Below are 19,639 nucleotides of genomic sequence, written 5' to 3'. Positions count from 1 at the left end.
ACGTGCTGGAATGCCCATTAATGCCACTTTGGCCATTGTTGGGCCTGGGAGCCTGCACCAGCAGCCTCAGGAATGGGGGCTGCCTGCTTCCTACATCTGGGTCCCCTGCTGACTCAGCAGGACCCTGCCTTTCCTCCTCACCCCTAACAGCATCTTGAATCCAGGGGGCAGACGGTGGGCAGGGTCCAACACTCAGAAACTCTCCCAGTGCCCAGAATGGTGCTACAGACACAAATGATAACAGTTGGTTTTATTTAGGGTTTTCTAGACCATAAATGGTGTTACATATGTTTTTTCATCAAATCTCAAATGAAGCTGGTACTATAAGCACCGCATTTTACAGACGTAGAAACTGAGGCACAGAAAGGAAAGGTTGCTTGCCTGAGGTGCCCTGCTGGGAAGTGGCAGAGCTGACAGTCAGCCTTGGATTGGTCTGACTTCAGAGGTAAGCCCTGAACCATTAGGGAGTAGCCTCTCCCAGCAGTTACTGCTGACTGTTTGGAGATGGCTGCTTCCCTTCACCTGTGCAGGACATCTGTCCTTGGAAGCCTCACACCAGGGATGTTCTGAGGGGACTGGTAGAAACACACTAATGACAAATTCTGAGGGGATGTACAGTTTGCTGAACCTCACCTTGTCTCTTCATCTGTAATCATAAAATAGTAAAGCTGGAAGGTGCCCTTGCTATTGGGATTATCTAGTTTCCACATCTTAGCAGGGCGGGACTGAGGCGCAGAGATGCAGGGAACTAGGCCAAGGCATGCCCAAGTCATAGGTAATTATGAACAAACCTAGGACTCTGGAATCATGTAAACGCTCCCCAAAATCAAAGAACAGGAGCTCAGGAAACAATGTTCAGAGCCTTCCAATCTAAGCATCTCATTTTACAGAAGGGGAAACTGAGACTCAGGGAAGAATTGGGTCTTCCTAAGAGTGATATACAGGCAGGCAGAGTGCACCATTAATGGACCACAAAGTTCCAGTTTTTTACTGGCTGGAGTGAACAACTTGTGATTCTGGGCCTCCAATGCCTCATCAGTAAACTGGGGATGGTAAGAACAGTGTCCACCAGACAGGGCTGTACTGAGGTGGAAATAACACATGTGATGGGCTTCACACAAGGCCAGGCACACAGTAAGTGCTCAATAAATTTGAGCTACTATGTCACTTGTTACTTCCATGGCCATGTCTCTTGTCTGTCATCACCCCACGTTGTAGGGCTCCTGGTCCACCAGGAAAGGATTGGTCCCTACCCTCCAGGACTCTCCAGTGTCAGGAGTGCTACTGCAGCAAGGGAAGGGGCATCCCCACGGACTAGCCTGTCCCAGCTCTGATTTCTCAGTGCCTGCCTAGGGATGGAATTTCTGAAAATGCTGGAGGAAATCCTAATGTTTGCAGTCGTGGAAGTGTCCTGGGAGAGTCCCCATTTTACAGGTGCAGAAACTGAGGTCTGGGGAGTGGGAGGTTACACTCAGAAGCACAGACGCAGGGAAACTGGCCCAGGGCTTGATGCACCGGTGTCCTCGCTTGTGCACGATCGCCCTGTGAGGATCACCTTCCCCTCTGAACGTTGCCGCCGTCGGGGTATAACTCACGACGAAGAGTTAGCAGTTAAAACGCCGCCACCTTTCCGCGGTTCCCAATGATGCCTCTGACCCGACGCCACGATTACCAACACCGCAGGGAAGTTGGGTCCCGGTTGCGAGCGCGCCCGGCTTCTCCCAGCCCGGACCTTCGGAAGAGCGTTAGGAGCGTTCTGGGCGTTTCCGGCGCCGAGGGGCGGGGCTGACCGAGACGCTGGCGTGCCCGCCGCCGCCTGCAGAGGGCGCGAATCTGTCAAGTCGGAGAACCCGCCTACTATTCAGAAGCGGAGAAACGAGTTCTGTAGTCCTGGCCTGTTTCCTTCTCTGGAAAATGGGTTTGATGACAAGTCTTGTGAGGCTGCAAGGGGACCCAAATAAGTTTGTGAAAGGCACTAGAAGACACATTGATAGATAAGAAGGTTTCTTAACTTGCCTCAGTTTGTTCATCTGTAAATAGGGATAATTGTACCTTCCTTCTCTATATATATTGTGAGAATTGCAAACAATGGGGAAAATACATATAAAGAGCCTGGCACCTTGTAAGCACCCAGGAAACGGCAATGATTGTGATAAGGGGCAAAGTGCCCTGCCAAGCCAGGATATAATGTCTAAGTCTTAGTTCCTGCCCTCAAAGAGCTCCAGCCACAGAATCAGAAACAAGACAGCTGCAAGCTGTAATGAAAGCACTGGCTAGGAGTCAGACTTGTCACTGACCACTTGGGCCTCAACATCCTCATCTGTACTGATGGCCTCTAAGGCCCTTTAGCCTGGCTTCCTTCAGGACTGCTTGTAAAGTGCAGTCCAAAGATGATTTATAATTAGAAGTATAAGGTGGACTAGAGTCTATAGGAAGTCACCACCGATAGGCATTTATTCATTTAACAAACTTCACTGAGCTAACACTCTGGTACCAGGCCCTAGAGATTCAACATTGAATAAGAGACAGCTCTTGACATTATGGATCTCAGAGTCCTATTAGGAGACAAACAGCCCTTTAGAACACAGTGTTAGGGCCAGAAAGAGGGAAAGGCAGGGGGCTCTGGAGGCCAATGGAAGCTACTACCAAAACCTTGGGGGTAGGGCTGGCCGAGTAGCTCAGTTGGTTAAGAGTTTGCTTAAGAGCACAAGCTCTGAGCAACAGGGTCACAGGTTCGATTCCCACATGGGCTAGTGAGCTTCGCCGGAGCTGCGCCCAAGCTGTGCCCAAGCTGCGCTGCTGCTGAGCTGCCAACAGGTGGCAGAATGGCTCAGCTGGTGAGAGCACGTGCTCCTAATGACAAGATGGCTTTTCGATGGTGGACTACCCCCACCCACGGCTGGGACTGAACTCAGTACCTTGAGCTGAGCTGCCTCCTGGATGGCTCAGTAGATAGTGTGCTCTTAACAGCAAGGTTGCCAGTTCGACTCCCACATGAAAAAAACCAAAACAACAAAAAACAACCCTGGGGGTTAGGGAAAGCTCCCTGAAGGAGAAGGTAACATGGGATAGCTGCAAGATTAGGAGTTATGGAAGGGTGAGTGTGTGTGTGTGTGTGTGTGTGTGTGTGTGTGTGTGAATATTGGGGTGAGGGAAAGGATTGCAGACAAGAAGCTCAGGGTGCGAGAGAATATGGCAGAATCCAGAATTTTACGGAGGTGCCCCTGGAAGGTAGAAGAGATTTGGGTAGAGAGATATATGGGTAGGGGAGGGAATACCAGCTCTTTCTGTCCATTCTATCCAGCTCTGCCTCCTCCTAAGCCACCACCAGAAAACATTCATGTGTCCTTCTGTCTGTGCCTCAAGTGTTTATGTCTCCACCATTTGTTCGCCCACTGCACACACATCCTGAGCCCCAGGTGCAAGGACCACTTCCTGCACCTACAGGCTATTAGTCTAGGAAGGGTCAGAAGGCACAGGCACCAGAGACTCCAGCATATGCTGTCACCTGGGTGCCAGGACATGCACTTACATAATGAGTGGGGTACAAGAAACCAGAAAGGAGAGGACATGGAGGATGAGGAAGGCTTGGACTGGAGAGATGAGGGAGGAAGACATTCCAGGAAGTGCTCCAGGCATGAGCAAAGATAGGGAGATAGGACAACATGGTGTCCTAGAGCCAGACTGTGAAGTTTTGTGCTTGGCCAGTAATTTAATGTCTCCAGGCCTCAATTTGCTCACCAAAGCCTCTTCAGTGGTTGTGACACCTAATTGAGATAATCTATATAAAAGACTTAACACTTAATGATAGCTCAATTAGTGAATTTGGAAGGTTAGATCAAAAAGGCAGTTCTACTGTAGGGACACTAGCTCAGAATGCACATCCCCAGGGTCCCCCAGTAGAGATTCTGACTCAGAGGATCTGGGTAGACCCAGGAATTTGCATTGGTAACCAATACTGAGGCAGAATTCTTTTTAAATGTTAATAGAAAGCACATTATCTCCACTAACTTCCCCTAAAAGGCAGTAAAGACCTCAAGGTCAACTCTGTCTCCTCCTTCCTCCACTAACCTCCCCGGCAGTTCAGGTGCCCAGAAGAGCTTTCACTGGTGTGTATATCTGAGACCCCAGTCCAGGTCCACTCTGGGCTCCTGCAGTCTTCCGTCCATGGCCAGCGCCTGGATCAAGGCTGAGGAATAGGTTTCAGAATCTTTCCTGGCATGTCCTCCCCTCCTCCTGCCAGTGTTTGCTGCTTTTGGGTGGTGCCAGGCTGTCACAAGACCCTGTGTATCCTCATGTAATCTGACTGCAAAGGATACAGGCTAGGGTACAGCTGCTCCTGAGCAAGACAAGCTTCATGTCCAGCAAGCCCGGGGGTGTGTTCACTTGTAGGGACCTCTTTGAAAGGATAGTAATGCCTCATTTACCTGCCAACATTGACCATCAGGAATGAACTTTTATGTAACTGATAGTTCTCTCCTTAAGCCCCAACACCCTCATTTAAACACTGTGGCATAGAATCTTTCTAAAATGTACTATGGGGCCAGCCGAGTGGCTCAGTTGGTTAAGAGCTTGTTCAAGAGTGTGAGCTCTGAGCAACAGGGTCACCAGTTCGATTCCCGGCCTGAGCTGAGCTGCCAACAGGTAGCAGGATGGCTCAGCTAAAAAAATAAAAAATAAAAAAATAAAATGTACTATGAATTACCTTCTCCTCCAGAATAGAGATGAAGCATCACTGAAACCTTTTTTTCTGAGAGCCTGTGTGGATACTGGGAAGTGCAGGAGGCCTTGCTGGGAGCCACAGTTCCTCTACCACCTTGTTCTGTGACCTTGGCAGGTCACTTTCTTTCTCTGACCTCAATGTCCTACTTTTTATTGGAGGATGACCCTGCAGACCTAGCAGAGTTGTTATAGACACCATGTATGTAAGCAGCCAGCACACAGCAGGCAGGTGCTCACCACACAGAGCAAAACTGTTGCCAAAATAGTCTTCTTGATGACTCAAGATCTACACTGTGAACATCAATCATGCCTCCATGACTGCTTTCTACTTATTTGTCTCCATAAGCCAGATCATCAAGAAAGCTGAGTTGGCCATCATTTCAACTTCCTGACTGTACTCTCTGGGAAGCCACCTCCCTCCAAGACTAGGCCAGTTTTCAACCCCTTTTGCTTCCACAAAGGGGCCAGAAGGAATCCCCAGAGCAAAACTCCCACTATCTATAATGCAACCAGAAAAGAGCAGGGTCTAAAGTAGTTGTCCCGTGGGAACCCAGTAGGGCCTTCCTATGAACATGAGAGGTGGTAGCACGATCTTGTAGTTGAGTATACCTGCTGCAGAGTCCATCAGACCTGTTTGAATCCCAGCTCCACCACTTAACAGCCATGTAGCCTGGGACAAGTTATCCGGCCTTTCTGGACCTCCATTTCCCAAACCATAAAGTGGGCATAATAACAGTATCTACTTCATTGAGTTGCAGGGGTGAGAGAGGCCAGGAGTAAAAGCAGAGGTACCTTCTCCCCTCCTTAGATGAGAGCCTTCATTCCTATGGTTGCCTAGCCTCTTGCTCTAGGTAACAAGAGCACATCAGCCCTGGAGCACGTGTAATTTGGCAAGCCTCACCCAGTTGCTAGAACCGGTCCAGTAGGAAAGACCAATGAACCGCCTCACTCCCAGTCTCAGGAACCACAGCCCGAGAATCATTCATCCATAATTGCCTGCAAAGAAAACGGAAATCGGGGAGACAGGGTGGATCTGTAAATCCACCCACCAGCTCCTGACCTTTGTGGCAGAATTCAGCCACCCATCAGGTGCTGTCCCAGGGCTGCAGACTGTGGGCAGGCAGGCAGGCCTGCTTCAGGCTTTCATCAGCTGCAGGGCTGGTCTGCTGGTGGTTAAGACTGTGGGTGGACACTAGGAAGGGGAGGCTTATGCAAAACTCCAAATAGTTCAGTTTTTAATGTTTGCTTCATAAATGGAGTAGGGGGAGGGAAGCTGCCTCCCGTTTATTATAAATCAGATTCAAGTCCTGCAAAAGTAGGACACCTCTAAGGAGGGGGAGGAGAATGAAGGAGGGTGGGAAGGGATAAGGAGGACAGAGAGAGGTATTGGGGGGACAAAAGAAGGAGGGATGTGATGGGGGAGAAGGAACAGAGAGGGGAAAGAAATAGAGAAAGGAGAGGGCAAGGGAGGGAGATACAGAGATTATGGGGCACAATGAACATTAAAGGGGAAGAGAAACAACGAGAAAGAGAAATGCTCGGGACCTTATATATACATAAAAATAACTGCTGAACTCAAAAAGGAAATACTAGGAGTGGGGTGAGTTTGCAGGCAATGGAGTGGGTAGGACTTGAGCCTCAGCAAAGGTGACTTCACAGCTCCAGCTGGGCAGCTGCAAGCCTGAGGGCGGGAGCCTCATCTTCAAGGCCACCTCTCACAGTCATCCTATCCTGCAAGGGCTCAGCAGGCCAGGAACTGTCCAGTTTCCTAGTGCTGAAATATCCAGGTAATCCTCTGCCTCTCCAAAGGGGTGCACAGTCCTTTGACAACTACTTGTTAAGCACCTGCTATATGCCAGCCATTGTTCCGAGCACTGGGGAAATCAGCAGTGAATAAAACAGACAAAAATCCCAGCTCTTATGAGGTTTACATTCTAAGGGAGGAGACAAGATATAATTTCCCATGTTAGAAAAGGTCAAGTTCTATGGAGAAAAACAAAGAAGAATGAGTTTAGCAAATGTACCCAAAACAGTGGTCACATGCTGTTCCCCAGAGAGGTGACACAATGGTGTAGAATTCCCAGTCTGGGAAGTGAGCACCCATGTAAAGGATGTGCTGACCTTTGGTCACAGGTCACAGGGACTCTCAGCTGAGCAACCTGTCAGAAGCCAGACCTCAACCTCAGCCAGCTGCCTGTTCCCTCTCTGGGGGTCTCTCATTCCTCCATTCTAAGGGGATCTGGACTTCTATTGCCAGAAAAATGGGCTTCTACCCTGTGTGTCCAGCACCAGCTTAGGCCTGGATTATGTGAAACACTGGGTTCACCGCTGCTCTGCCACCAGGTCAATGGAGGCAATTCACAGCCTCACTCTGGCCTCAGTTTACGCATTCATAAAATAGGGACACTGATCCTTGCTTAGTGAAACAGGTTTGAGGAGGTACAAAGGAGAAAGTGGTGGCTGAATTCTCTCTGCTGTACACCTGGGAGGGATTCTCCCTCACTCGGGTCTCATTCTTCAGAGTTCCCAGTGCTTACCACAGGGTCTAATCCTGTAGATGCTGAATGAATGCTTGGCTGGTTTTCACAGGAGCTGTACTGCTTCATCCTTCACACTGCAGTCCTATTCCTGAAGAGCACTCGCTTTGGGGTCCATGAGAACCCAGATGGCAGCCCAGGGGGACAGCAGGATGAGGCTCAGTTCTTGAGTGGTCCTTCAGTGTGGGCCACCATGGGAGACAATTGGGGGCAAGAAGTGCCTATGGTCAATCAAGTTTGGGGAACCTGGCACACTGAACTCACCTTTGGGAGATTCCCCATGCTCATTACTAAGTCCAAGCTCCAAGAGCTGCTCCAAGAGCCCTGTTTAGCCATGAAACTCCCTCTTTTCCTCTCCTTTTTGGATGAACACATCATCATCCTAAAGAAGGTGTCTTGGGAAGTGCTGGACTAGGACTTGGGAAGAACTTGAGAATCCTTGTCCCAGGGAGACAATTTTAGAGGTTTGCGGAGTTCTGTAACCTAGTGTTTACTGTGTGCTTCTTACATAGCAGGTGATATAAATGTGATAGATGAATGAATATGTTGTTCTACTCACTTCCAAATGGTAAGAATTGAGGGGAGGAAGGTAAAAGTGATTCAAGACCCAAGGACTTACATAAGAATCATTTTTAGTCCCTTTTAGACCACAAGTTTGACAGGAGAACTGATGGAATTTATTCATCCATGTATTCATTCATTTATTCACCCAATGACAACACAGAGTGGTAAGTGCGATGTAGTAAATTAGCACTGGAGACCATGGAGGGGATAACTAAATATGGAGCGTAAAGGAGGCCAGGGATGGCTTCCTGGAGGTGAGCCTGAAGGGCCCTTTGAGGGACTGACCCCGGGGCTTCCACCTTCATGTCATTTTCCCAGCCATTGGAATCATGCTTAGGACTTCTTGCTTGGAATTCACAGGAAGCTGTGATCCCATGGTTGTGGGCCCCTGGGCTTGACAAAATCCACCTTGGTCCTCTCCTCTCTTTTACCTGTCCCCTCCCAACATTCCCCTTGCTGTCAGCTGCCTCTCAGCCTTCTCATGCCCAGAGGATATCTCTGCTTCATGCAGATGACTGAAAAGACCCAAAGGAACAAGGCTCTAATGGCAAAATTCCAAACAAAATGACAAGTAAATGGGGAAACGTGAAAGCAAGGGGGCCCTGCGCAAGTCTCCCTCCCCGCAAAGTGCCACTGTCAGAAACCCCAGACCAGACACTCACCTCCATCCTCCCAGCACCAACTGCAAAACAGCCTCTCTGCATGCCGGGATCATTAAATGGGAGGAAAAATGCTTCATCATGTTCTGCTTCTCCATGCAAAGCCAGAAACTCCCTCCCCCCTCCTCCTTCCCCTGCGCACTCTCCTTCCAGTAAAACGTGGTTAAAGGGACAGCACCATCACTTCCCCATTGCTGAGGGTCTGCTTAGAACCAGGGGGCTGGGAATGAGGTGGAGGGCAAACAGAAAAGAGCTGGCACGGGTCTTTCCTGGGAGAAAGTTTGTCCCCATCTTGGGGATCCCACAGGAGGAAAACCAGTGTAAACTGGAAACGTAGTAGGGTTGAGATAACTGCCTGAGGGAGGCTCAGATCTGGGAGGCGAGTCTTCGCTGATTCTCCTTCCCAGCATCCAGCATTCCAGGGGTCCTTTCAGCTCCCAGCAGATGAGCGGGACTGCCCAGGTTTGTGTGTGGGAGAATGCAGAAAACAGGGAACTGGACCCCTAGCAGAAAGTTGAGGGGCTGGGTCCTTGACTCCCCGGAAGACCCTGCCAGACCATTTACCCACTTCCTCCTCCGTTCCCCATCTGTTTAGTACAATGGCCAAGCAAGGGGGAGGTGCACACCCCCCTCCCTTCCTCCTCATGGTAAAGGCAGAGGTTAACTCCTTTCTCCCTGAAAAAAAGCAGGTCGTGTCCCCGGTGCTGAAGCGCCATCCGCAGTACCGCTCCCACTCCCAAGACATTTGAAATGAGCCAAAACCAAGAAAAAGTCAAATAACAACAGCAGTTGCAGAGCTCCCCAAATCTCAGGACCCCTTTTAATACATGATACCACAATAGGGCTTATGGGGCGGGAAGGGATGCCTATCATGGGACTCACTTATCCATTGTGGGGGTGTGGGGAGAGATGCCAAATTGAAGTTGAGGCGATGGGGAGGAGAAAGGGATTTCCTAGTTGTAGGAAAGCAGCTGCCATATCCGCAGGCAGCACGTGGGTTCCCCTACCCCAATTCGGCAGAGGACTCCCCACGCACCCACCCACAAAGCCAAAACTGCTTGGGAAGCTAGGTAGGGGTCTCAAGTTGCAGCCTGTCCTAGGGCTTTGTACAGATGGGAAAACTGAGGGGGGTGCATAACTTGTTCAAGGTCACTGGCCAGCAAACTGTGGAGCTGACCTCAGTCTGCAGACCCTGGCCTGAATGACTACTAGCACACCTGTCACTTCCCCCCAAACACCCACACAGGTGCCAGCTTTCCCGACTTCATGTCCAGTGCCTCACAGCTTCCCCACTCTGGATTTTCTGACCCTGTCTATGCAGAGGACCCTCTGCCCCCTTCACTGAGGGTCCCTCTTGCTGGGGCTGGCCGCAGGGTCTCCCACTTCCTATTCTGCGGAGACCACTGTGTCCCCCCATCTGTGCTTTCCTCTCTTCATCCTCTGCAGTGTCTCCCATACCCCCAATTCAGGGTAGCCTTGCCACTTTCCCCAACTGCAGGTCCCCTTACCCTATTCCGGAGCTGCCTGCAGAGTTTCTTAAGCCCTCTCCTGGTGGTCACTCTAGCTAGCAGGGAAACACTGTACCTCCATGCAGAAGTCCTCTAACTCTAACCTCTGTAGCGTCCACCATGCCTCCATTCAGGATTACCTCCCCTATTCCCTGGCGGCTACAAACACTCTGCGCCCCCTATCCTGAGCGCCTCTCTAATTAGTAGGAAAATCTTGTGACCCCCACAAGATTACTAACTACATCCTACTAACTACAGTCTTCCATCGCTCCATCCCGAAGGCACTTTGCCCTTATTCCCATCAGCTCTTGTCTTCTCCCAATTTCAGGTCCCTTCTCTTATTCCAAACACAGTAGCAGGGTTTTCCAATCCGCACCCGGGGGTCCCCGCCAGTCCACTCTGGGAGTCCCCTACCTCCATCCCTGACCTGCGGGGGTGGGGGCTTCTGATGCCGCGCGGATTCCCCTTCACTCCTTGGCCCCTCCTGCCCCGCCCTTCTCACTGCGGCGGAGCAGACCGGCCCCGGGGCGCGGGGGAGGAGGCAGAGAGGGCGGGGCCCCCCTCCGCCGCTCCCCCAACTGCCGAGGGGCTGGACCCGGCCCGGCTGCTATAAAAGGGCCGGTGTCCGAATGCTGCCGCAGTGCCGCCCGCCCCGTCCCGGCTCGGATCTGGTCTCCTGCTCTAGCGTCGGCCGCACCTGCTCCAGCCATGATGAGCTTCAGCGGCGCAGATGCGCTGCTGGGCGCCCCGTTCGCATCGCTGCACGGAGGCGGCAGCCTGCACTACACGCTGGCCCGCAAGGGCGGAGCGCGCTCGGCAGCCGGCTCGTCGAGCGGCTTCCACTCGTGGGCACGGACGTCCGTGAGCTCCGTGTCGGCTTCGCCGAGCCGCTTCCGCGGCGCAGTAGTCGCTTCGAGTACCGACTCGCTAGACACGCTGAGCAACGGACCGGAGGGCTGCGTGGTGGCGGCGGTGGCGGCGCGCAGCGAGAAGGAGCAGTTGCAGGTGCTGAACGACCGCTTCGCGGGCTACATCGACAAGGTGCGGCAGCTCGAGGCGCACAACCGCAACCTGGAGAGCGAGGCGGCGGCGCTGAGGCAGCAGCAAGCGGGCCGCGCCGCCATGGGAGAGTTGTACGAGCGCGAGGTGCGCGAGATGCGCGGCGTCGTGCTGCGCCTGGGGGCGGCGCGAGGCCAGCTGCGTCTGGAGCAAGAGCACCTGCTGGAGGACATCGCGCACGTGCGCCAGCGCCTGGATGACGAGGCCCGACAGCGCGAGGAGGCTGAGGCGGCGGCGCGTGCACTCGCGCGCTTTGCGCAGGACGCCGAGGCAGCGCGCGTCGAGCTGCAGAAGAAGGCGCAAGCTCTTCAGGACGAGTGCGGCTACCTGCGGCGCCACCACCAGGAAGAGGTGGGCGAGCTGCTTAGCCAGATCCAGGGCTGCGGCGCCGCGCAGGCGCAGGCACAGGCCGACGCGCGCGACGCTCTCAAATGCGATGTGACGTCGGCGCTGCGCGAAATCCGCGCGCAGCTCGAAGGCCACGCGGTGCAGAGCACGCTGCAGTCGGAGGAGTGGTTCCGAGGTTCGCAAGCGCGCGGAGGTGGGGAGGAAGGGGGTGCCCCCTGCTGGTCCAGCAGCGAGGAGCGGGGTGGCGTGACGCTAGGGGACGCTGGTGTACTCTGCGTGGAGGTGGCTGGACTGGAGGTTGCGCTTTCCTATGCAAAATACATGCCCCTTAACGGTTTTACTCTGGGTCTCGTGTGTGGGACACCTACCCACCCCCCGCCCGTTCCCCCCGCAACTCTGTCTTCTCCTTTGACTGCACTCCTCCAGGGTCCTTATGTCTGTCCTTTAACTCTGGGTCCCCTCTGCTCTCCCCCACCAAGGCTGGGTCACCCCACTCCTAGGCCCCTTTCCATCAGGTTCCCTCTACAGCTTCAAAGAAATGCTGGCTTGTGGCCACAGGCGCTGGGGACTCTGCCCTTCAGAGTAACCTGCCTTCCCTGCTCAACGCTACCCATCCCCTTTTCCTGCACACTGCAGGGGACTCCATTCTTCTGACCTGTACCAGGCTCCTCCCCACTGCATGCGGAGAGAGGTGGGGCATTCTCACATCCTTTTTCCAGGGGTGGGGAAGATGGAGTGTGTGTGTGTGTGTGTGCGGGGGGTCCATCATCACAACCAGTTGGTGCCTGAGACTGAGGTGGCTGGTGAGCCCTTTAATGTCTGCTCTCCTCTCCGACAGAACTGGGAGCTTCACAAGTCCGCCTCCCTCCCCCAACTCCATGCTGCCCTGAGTCAGCTAGATTGCTGCAGCAGCAGCTCTAAAGCAGCTTCCAGCAGCTGCAGGGTGACCTTGACCAACACTTGCCCTCTCTGTTTTTCATGTCTATTTGGGTTGAAAGATGGAGGTGGACCAACTGAGCGTCTCACTTTGGGGAGCTCCATGATCCCCACGAAATTGTAAAACCTTGTGCCTTGTTCTTGGGGGAGGGTGCAGAGGTTTCAATGATTTCCAAATGGGTCTGGGATCCAGAGGGTAGGAATCCTCACTCATCAGGATGGTTTCTAAACCTTTGCCAACACTAGCAGGGAAAGCCAGGAAAGCTGGGATTTGGATGCATGGCTTTTCCCATTCCTTTTCCACTCCTCTGCAGCGGCAGAACTGTCTCCTCCCCCAACTCTGCAGCAAGGCTCCTCTCAGAGCAAATCCCTCAGTTCTCTTTGCCCTTCACACAGACAGACCAACCCAGGACTTCTGGTCTACCCAGCTGACTTCTCTTTTTCCTCTCCCACTCCCAACTCAGGCCCTGGGTGTCACTATCTCAGGATGTTCACTTCCAGGAGATGTAGACTAGGCTCTAGACCTCCACTGGCCCCAGAAGGTCTGGGAACCAGCAGCCCTTTGCTTGCAGGGGCCAAGTGTGGCTGCCACTGGCTTAGGGGTCCAGGGGCTCCGGTGCTAGAGAATGTGCAGCCAGGTGGAGGAAGGGAGAGAGGAGCTGGAACGCAAGCCCCAGGCTCTGCAGTGACCTTGCTCTCTGCACAGCAGAAACTTGCAAGAAAGGGGCTGTGGCTACATGGTAGCTCTCAGCACTCTCATGCCTTCAAAGGTCAAAGGCTCATCAACTTGTTCAGCCACAAGTTCATAGTTAACCTCTGAGCCACACGTTTAGAGTTAAGCCAGGTTTCACATCTGAACACCAGCTTTCCCATTTCTTGCTGGGGAACTGAACCAGGCATTAGAACCAGAAATGGGGTCTTCCTCTGCCCTGAAGGGTTTTGGATCCTGAGTTGGGGGAGACAGAGTCTGATCTTGGGAGCCAGCTAGACACTAGATTTGAATCCTAGCTCTGCCATTCACTATCTGAGTGACTTTTGGGCAGTAGTCATTTGCCTATCATACAGGATAGGGTGAGTTAAGCATCCAAGATGACATCCTGCACCCAGTAGGTCCTCAACCCACGTGTGTCACCTTCTGGATCTGGGTCTTGGAACCCATATCCAGGTGTGTCTAACCTTGTTCCCTGTTCCCTTTTTGTCCAGTGAGGCTTGACCGACTATCAGAGGCAGCCAAGGTGAACACAGACGCCATGCGCTCAGCACAGGAGGAGATAACTGAGTACCGGCGCCAGCTTCAGGCCAGAACCACAGAGCTGGAGGCGCTCAAAGGCACCAAGGATTCGTTGGAGAGGCAGCGCTCTGAGCTGGAGGAACGTCATCAGGCTGACATTGCATCCTATCAGGTGGGCAGTGGTGGGGCAGAGAGCCAAACTGCCTCACCTGGTTGGGTGACTGGACAAATCACTGCCCTTCTCTGAGCAGGGTTGTGGTGGTCAAGGCTATGGGCCTTTGAGTCAGACATACCAGGGGTACCAATATGTCTTTCTAGCTGTGTGACCCCAGGAAATTCACCTGCCTTTCTGAATCTGAATTCCTTCAATGAAAAAGAAAAAAAAATGCCTGCTTTGTAGAGCTGTGAAGGTTAAAGAAATAGAAAGACTTTTAAAGAGATGAGTGTAAATGTTCTCAGCAGGGTTTGGTCACAGTGGGCATTCAGTAAACAATAACCAGTGTCTGTGAGTGTGGGTAGCCTGGGAAAGGCCTTGACAGATTCCCCATTAAAGACAACTGGCAAAAGAAAACATCACTTTTTTTTTTATTAAAGATTTTACTGGGGAATTGGGGAAGGGAACAGTGTTGGGGAATTGGGGAAGGGGAACATTGTGTTCTTCCAGGACCCATCAGCTCCAAGTCCAGTCGCCACCTTCAATCTAGTTGCGGGGGTGCGCAGCCCACCATCCCATACAGGAGTCGAACGGGCAACCTTGTAAAGAGCACGCACTCTCACCAGCTGAGCCATCCGGCTGCCTGTTGGCAGCTCAGTGGCAGCTCAGCTCTGGTGCAGCTCACTGGCCCATGTGGGAATTGAACCGGTGACCCTGTTGTTCAGAGCTTGTGCTCTTAACCAACTGCGCCACCTGGCTGGCCCGAAAACATCACTTTTAAAGAACCTATGCAAATAATATGTGGTGATGGCAGAAAAATTAGCAAACGGAGAAAGCAAAAAGGAGGCAATAAAAATCAGCCATAATAGGGGCCGGCCAAATGGCTCAGTTGGTTAAGAGTTGGCTTAAGAGCGCGAGCTCTGAGCAACAAGACTGCCAGTTTGGTTCCCACATGGGCCATTGACGCGCCTGAGCTGAGCTGTTGCTGAGCTGCCAACAGGTGGTCAGATGGCTCAGCTGGTGTAACAAGATTGCCTATTCAATGGAGGGCTACACCCACCCGCAACTACGACTGAACTCGGTACCTTGAGCTGGGCTGCTGCCCGGATGACTCAGTGGATAGAGCGTGTGCTCTTAACAACAAGGCAGCTGGTTTGACTCCCACATGGGATGGTGGCTATGCCCATCTGCAACTAAGATTGAACACAGCACCTTGAGCTTAGAGGCCACGAGCTGCCACTGGGCAGCCAGATGGCAACTGGCGCCCGCCACAATGAAGACTGAAGAACAACAACTTGGCTGGTCCCCTTCCCCAATTTCCCAACACTGTTCCCCTCCTTCAATCCCCCAATAAAAATCTTTAAAAAACCCCAAAACAGCAGCCATAATGGTTTACTTTAAGCAGTGGATAAATGGGCCTGAGAACAGGGGAGAAACTTCAAATCATATTTACATTCTGTGTTTCTGCATATTGTTTCAATTGTCAATAACAGATGCTTCTGGAGCCCTTACTGTGTGGCAGGCACTTTGGAGAATTGGGGAACCAACAGGGAGCCAAAGCAGACAAGGCTCTTCCCACTGAGCATTTAATAAGCTTAAGAGATCTGTATAAATTCACCCATCATTCCACTGACCAGTGATAACTATTGTTGGTGTCTAGTATTTTTCATTCCAGACCATTCTCCAGACTGAGGTTATATACATAGCTGGATTTTTCCTCCAGGTGGTTTCCTAGTCCATGAATGAGGCCCCCACAGCTTTGACAGGGTGGGTGCTGACCCAGCAGCATGGGTAGATGGGACTGCTTTGGGTTTGCACAGCCCGCCCCAGCTGCTGAGGTCAAGGCATTTGCTGTCGCTTGACATGTGTGTGACTTCTCCTCCCCAGGAAGCCATCCAGCAGCTGGATGCTGAGCTGAGGAACACCAAGTGGGAGATGGCAGCCCAGCTCCGAGAATACCAGGACTTGCTCAATGTTAAGATGGCTCTGGATATTGAGATTGCTGCTTATAGGTGAGGTGGGCCAGGGGGGCTTCGGGGTGATGGAGAGCCCTTGTATTCTTATGAGGAGCTAACTAAGCCTTGAGGATCAAGCCCCCAGCGAGGCAGTCTGCCTGTCTTAGAGATAAAAAAAGAACTTTTTTTGTGTGCGTGTGGTAAAATGTACATAAAATTAACCATTTTAATCATTTTTAAATATACAGTACAGTGGTATTAAGTTCATTTACATTATTGTGCAACCATCACCACCATCTATCTCCAGAACATTTTTATCATCTCAGACTGAAACTCTGTTCATTAAACAATAACTCCCTACTCACCTTTCCTCCCTTCTTCCATCCCTGGCAACCACCATTCTACTTTCTGAGAGACAAAAATCTTGAAAGTGGCTTATTTTCATTGTGACAATGACTTAGTGGGTTAAAAGCTCCTTACCCCTTCTCCAAATCCAGCAAACCAAAGGCTGGCTTTGGAGGGAAAGGAGGTATTTGAGTTTTCAGGGGGCATTTATAACTCTCTCAATGTTTCTTACTTCTCTGAGCATTTGTTTTCTGGAGAAATAAATGGGAGGGGGGTGATAATAATAGTATCTACATCATGGGGTTGTTGGGAGAAGCTAAACCTGTTCATGAGCTGATCCAGGTAACGTAGGTGCCACTGGGTTGCCACAGAGAAATTCCTCAGTAACTGGTAACCATGAGACCTCCCAGTTTAGCAGTTTCCTGCTAAAGAGCAGAGGTGACCCCATGAGGACCTGTCCTAGTTGCTGTCTGTGACCCTTCACTTCCCATCTCTTGACTCTAGTCTGTAGTCCTGCTACTCAGTGCATGGTTCAAGAACGCTTGTTAGAAAGACATATTCTCAGTGTCCTCATCCCCTAGACCTACTGAATCAGAATATACCTTGTAATGACATCCCTGAGTGATTTGTATGTCATCAAATTTGCAAAGCACACTTCCTCTGAGGCAGGCATGTCCAGGTCCTTTTTATTCATTATCTTATTGAAACAGCTCTCTGAGATGTAGGGACTCTTATGACCCTCTTTTTACCAATGAAGAGACTGAGGTTTAAAGAGTTTGAATGGCTTGGCCAAAGTTACACATTTAGTGAGTAGCAAAGAGTAGGAACTGCTGCCATCACCCAATTCCTAAAACCTAAAGAATGAGAATACAAGGTGATAGGAGACCCTTGAAATTCAAATAAGAACATTGTTAGACCTCTTAAACCCAAATTTATAAGTGTGAAATTGTTTGCTCAGGCTCCCAACTTTCTCTTGAATAACACTTTAGATGATAGATAATAAATGTGACTTTTGTTAATGTAGGCACTTTCTCTTGAGGGCCTCTTTTTAAGGAAAAACAAGTTGTTTCATCTCGTAAGTTGCAGCCTTAGCTGCATTAAGCAAGAGCAATGCCATTGGGGTGTGGATTCTAGGTGGTTCCTGGGATGATTTGCTTACAGACTTGCTCTATTCTCAAACTGCCCATCATTCACGTTCCTTACTCTGCCAAAGTCCGTATCATTGAACTCTATGGACCTTCAGAGGAAACCAGGAGGATCCCAAACTCATCACTGTGCTCTGAGTTAATAGTAATGTGTTTCATTATCCATTCTGCAGGAAACTCCTGGAAGGTGAAGAGTGTCGGATTGGCTTTGGCCCAAGTCCCTTCTCCCTTTCAGAAGGACTCCCCAAAATCCCTTCAGTGTCAACTCACATAAAGGTCAAAAGTGAAGAGAAGATCAAGGTGGTAGAAAAGTCAGAGAAGGAAACTGTGATTGTGGAGGAACAGACAGAGGAGATCCAAGTTACCGAAGAAGTGACCGAAGAAGAGGAGAAAGAGGCCAAAGAGGAGGAGGACAAGGAGGAGGAAGGTAGAGAAGAGGAGGAAGCAGAAGAGGGAGAAGAAGCAGCAAAGTCTCCCCCAGCAGAAGAGGCTGCATCCCCAGAGAAGGAAGAAGCCAAGTCACCAGCCAAGGCCAAGTCCCCTGTGAAAGAAGAAGCAGAGTCGCCAGCTGAGGTGAAGTCCCCTGAAAAGGCCAAGTCCCCAGTAAAGGCTAAGTCCCCCATGAAAGAAGCGAAATCACCAGCTGAGGTGACGTCCCCTGAGAAGGCCAAGTCCCCCGTGGAGGTCAAGTCCCCAGAGAAGGCCAAGTCCCCCGTGGAGGTCAAGTCCCCAGAGAAGGCCAAGTCCCCCATGGAGGTCAAGTCCCCAGAGAAGGCCAAGTCCCCTGTGGAGGTCAAATCCCCAGAGAAGGCCAAGTCCCCTGTGGAGGTCAAATCCCCAGAGAAGGCCAAGTCCCCTGAGAAGGCCAAGACCCCAGTGAAGGAGGAAGTAAAGTCTCCTGCAGACATCAAATCCCCTGAAAAGACCAAAAGTCCTGTCAAGGAAGAGGTCAAGTCCCCAGAGAAGATCAAATCTCCCATGAAGGAGGAGGCCAAGGCTCCTGAGAAGGAGGTCTCAAAGAAGGAAGAGGCCAAGTCCCCCATGAAAGAAGAAGAGAAACCCCAGGAGGTGAAAGTCAAAGAGCCCCCAAAGAAGGTAGAGGAAGAGAAAGCTCCAGCCACACCAAAAACTGAGGAGAAGGACAGCAAGAAAGATGAGGTACCTAAGAAGGAGGCTCCAAAACCCGAGGTCCAGGAGAAGAAGGAACCTGCTGTAGAGAAGCCCAAGGAATCCAAAGTTGAAGCCAAGAAAGAAGAGGCTGAAGATAAGAAAAAAGCAGTGACTCCAGAGAAGGAGGCTCTTGCCAAGGTGAAGGAAGAGGCCAAACCCACAGAGAAGACTGAGGTGGACAAGAAGGAACCAGAGGATGCCAAGGCCAAAGAACCCAGCAAAGCAGCAGAGAAGGAGCCGGAAAAACCAAAGAAGGAAGAGACGCCAGCAGCACCCGAGAAAAAAGACGCCAAGGAGGAGAAGGCCACAGAGGCCAAGAAGCATGAGGAGAAACCCAAACCAGAGGCCCAAGCCAAGGAAGAGCCCAGCAAGGAGGCCTCCACACCTGGCAAAGCCAAGACAGAAAAGGCTGAGAAGTCCTCTAGCACAGACCAGAAAGATAGCAGGCCTCCAGAGAAGGCCACGGAAGACAAGGCTGCCAAAGGGGAGAAGTAAGGTAGGGAGAAAAAGAAACATCAGAACAGCCAAAGAAACTGAGGAGGGTCGGGGAACTCAAGGGTTGGCATAACAAATTTTCATTTTTTTCTCCCTTTTCTTTATGTAAGAAGAAAACTCTGCTTAGATGATGGGGCCCTCCTTCACCAAACAGGAATTTCTGTTAGCAGTGTTAGCAAGAGGGCACTCCCACGCCCCAAACTCTCCCCAGGCGATGGACCATTATGTTATGATAGCTTACGTAGCGGAATGTGATATATGCCGAATGCCACACGTAAACACTTGACTGTAAAAACTGCCCCCTCCTTTCCAAATAAGTGCATTTATTTCCTGTATGTGCAACTGACAGATGACCGCAGTAATGAATGAGCAGTTAGAAACACATTATGCTTGAAATGTCTTAACCTATTCCCGAATGCCTTCTGTTTTCCAAAGGAGTGGTCAGGCCCTTGCCCAGAGTGCGCTCTTCTGGAAGAGCTGGAGTGGGTGGGGCTGGGCAGTGGCCACTGAATCATGCCAGGGCGCACTTTTCCACTGGAGTCCACTTTCAATTGCTTCTGTGCAATAAAACCAAGTGCTTATGAAATGAAAATGCTGCTGCTATTTCTTCTCTTCCCCTGGGCAGTCGGGGGACAGGGCCAGGGGAGGTCTAGATGTCACACTCAAGGCTGCACAGGACTGAGCAAGCATCAAGTCTCTTGCAGGTCTGGGAACAGGTACATGGCCTCTTTTATACTATTTCCTGAGCACAAGCCAGGCAGTGTGCAGGATGCTTTATTTTTATGATCTTGTAGACAGGTGGTCTGGTGCA

At 51.3% G+C, this 19,639-nt stretch overlaps 1 protein-coding gene and 1 long non-coding RNA gene across 3 annotated transcripts; one reads left to right on the top strand and one right to left on the bottom strand.

Annotated features, from left to right (window-relative positions):
- Positions 1 to 231: 231 nt before the first annotated feature.
- On the bottom strand, positions 232 to 10,397 carry LOC109383107 (uncharacterized). The gene is made up of 2 exons (XR_002124077.1): positions 8,486 to 10,397; positions 232 to 1,941 (listed from the first exon to the last, which is right to left on the bottom strand). It is a non-coding gene; the product is annotated as an uncharacterized LOC109383107 (long non-coding RNA).
- A 29-nt stretch (positions 10,398 to 10,426) lies between these two features.
- Positions 10,427 to 19,420, top strand: NEFH (neurofilament heavy chain). Of its 2 annotated transcripts, XM_019643237.1 has the most exons (5): positions 10,427 to 11,572; positions 13,537 to 13,736; positions 15,606 to 15,730; positions 17,337 to 17,829; positions 17,866 to 19,420. In XM_019643237.1, exons 1-5 carry the CDS (start codon positions 10,699 to 10,701, stop codon positions 18,826 to 18,828), a joined length of 2,655 nt encoding a protein of 884 aa, XP_019498782.1. In that variant the 5' UTR covers positions 10,427 to 10,698; the 3' UTR covers positions 18,829 to 19,420. The 2 variants fall into 2 exon arrangements, with proteins under 2 accessions (XP_019498782.1, XP_019498781.1); XM_019643236.1 differs by having other exon boundaries at positions 10,428 to 11,572; positions 17,337 to 19,420.
- The last annotated feature ends 219 nt before the right edge of the window (positions 19,421 to 19,639 follow it).

Source organism: Hipposideros armiger, unplaced genomic scaffold, assembly GCF_001890085.2.
Source record: "Hipposideros armiger isolate ML-2016 unplaced genomic scaffold, ASM189008v1 scaffold_75, whole genome shotgun sequence".
NCBI classification, from domain to species: Eukaryota; Metazoa; Chordata; class Mammalia; order Chiroptera; family Hipposideridae; genus Hipposideros; species Hipposideros armiger.
Note: the sequence above shows the minus strand (reverse complement) of the source record. Positions and strands in the feature narration are given on the sequence as shown.

What these genes read in the sequence shown, in the direction of transcription:
- NEFH (XM_019643236.1), top strand. Translation starts at nt 10,699, where the DNA reads ATGATGAGCTTCAGCGGCGCAGATGCGCTGCTGGGCGCCCCGTTCGCA. An exon ending in GTCGGAGGAGTGGTTCCGAG is followed by an intron (nt 11,573 to 13,536) that starts GTTCGCAAGCGC and finishes CTTTTTGTCCAG; the next exon opens with TGAGGCTTGACCGACTATCA. An exon ending in ATTGAGATTGCTGCTTATAG is followed by an intron (nt 15,731 to 17,336) that starts GTGAGGTGGGCC and finishes TCCATTCTGCAG; the next exon opens with GAAACTCCTGGAAGGTGAAG.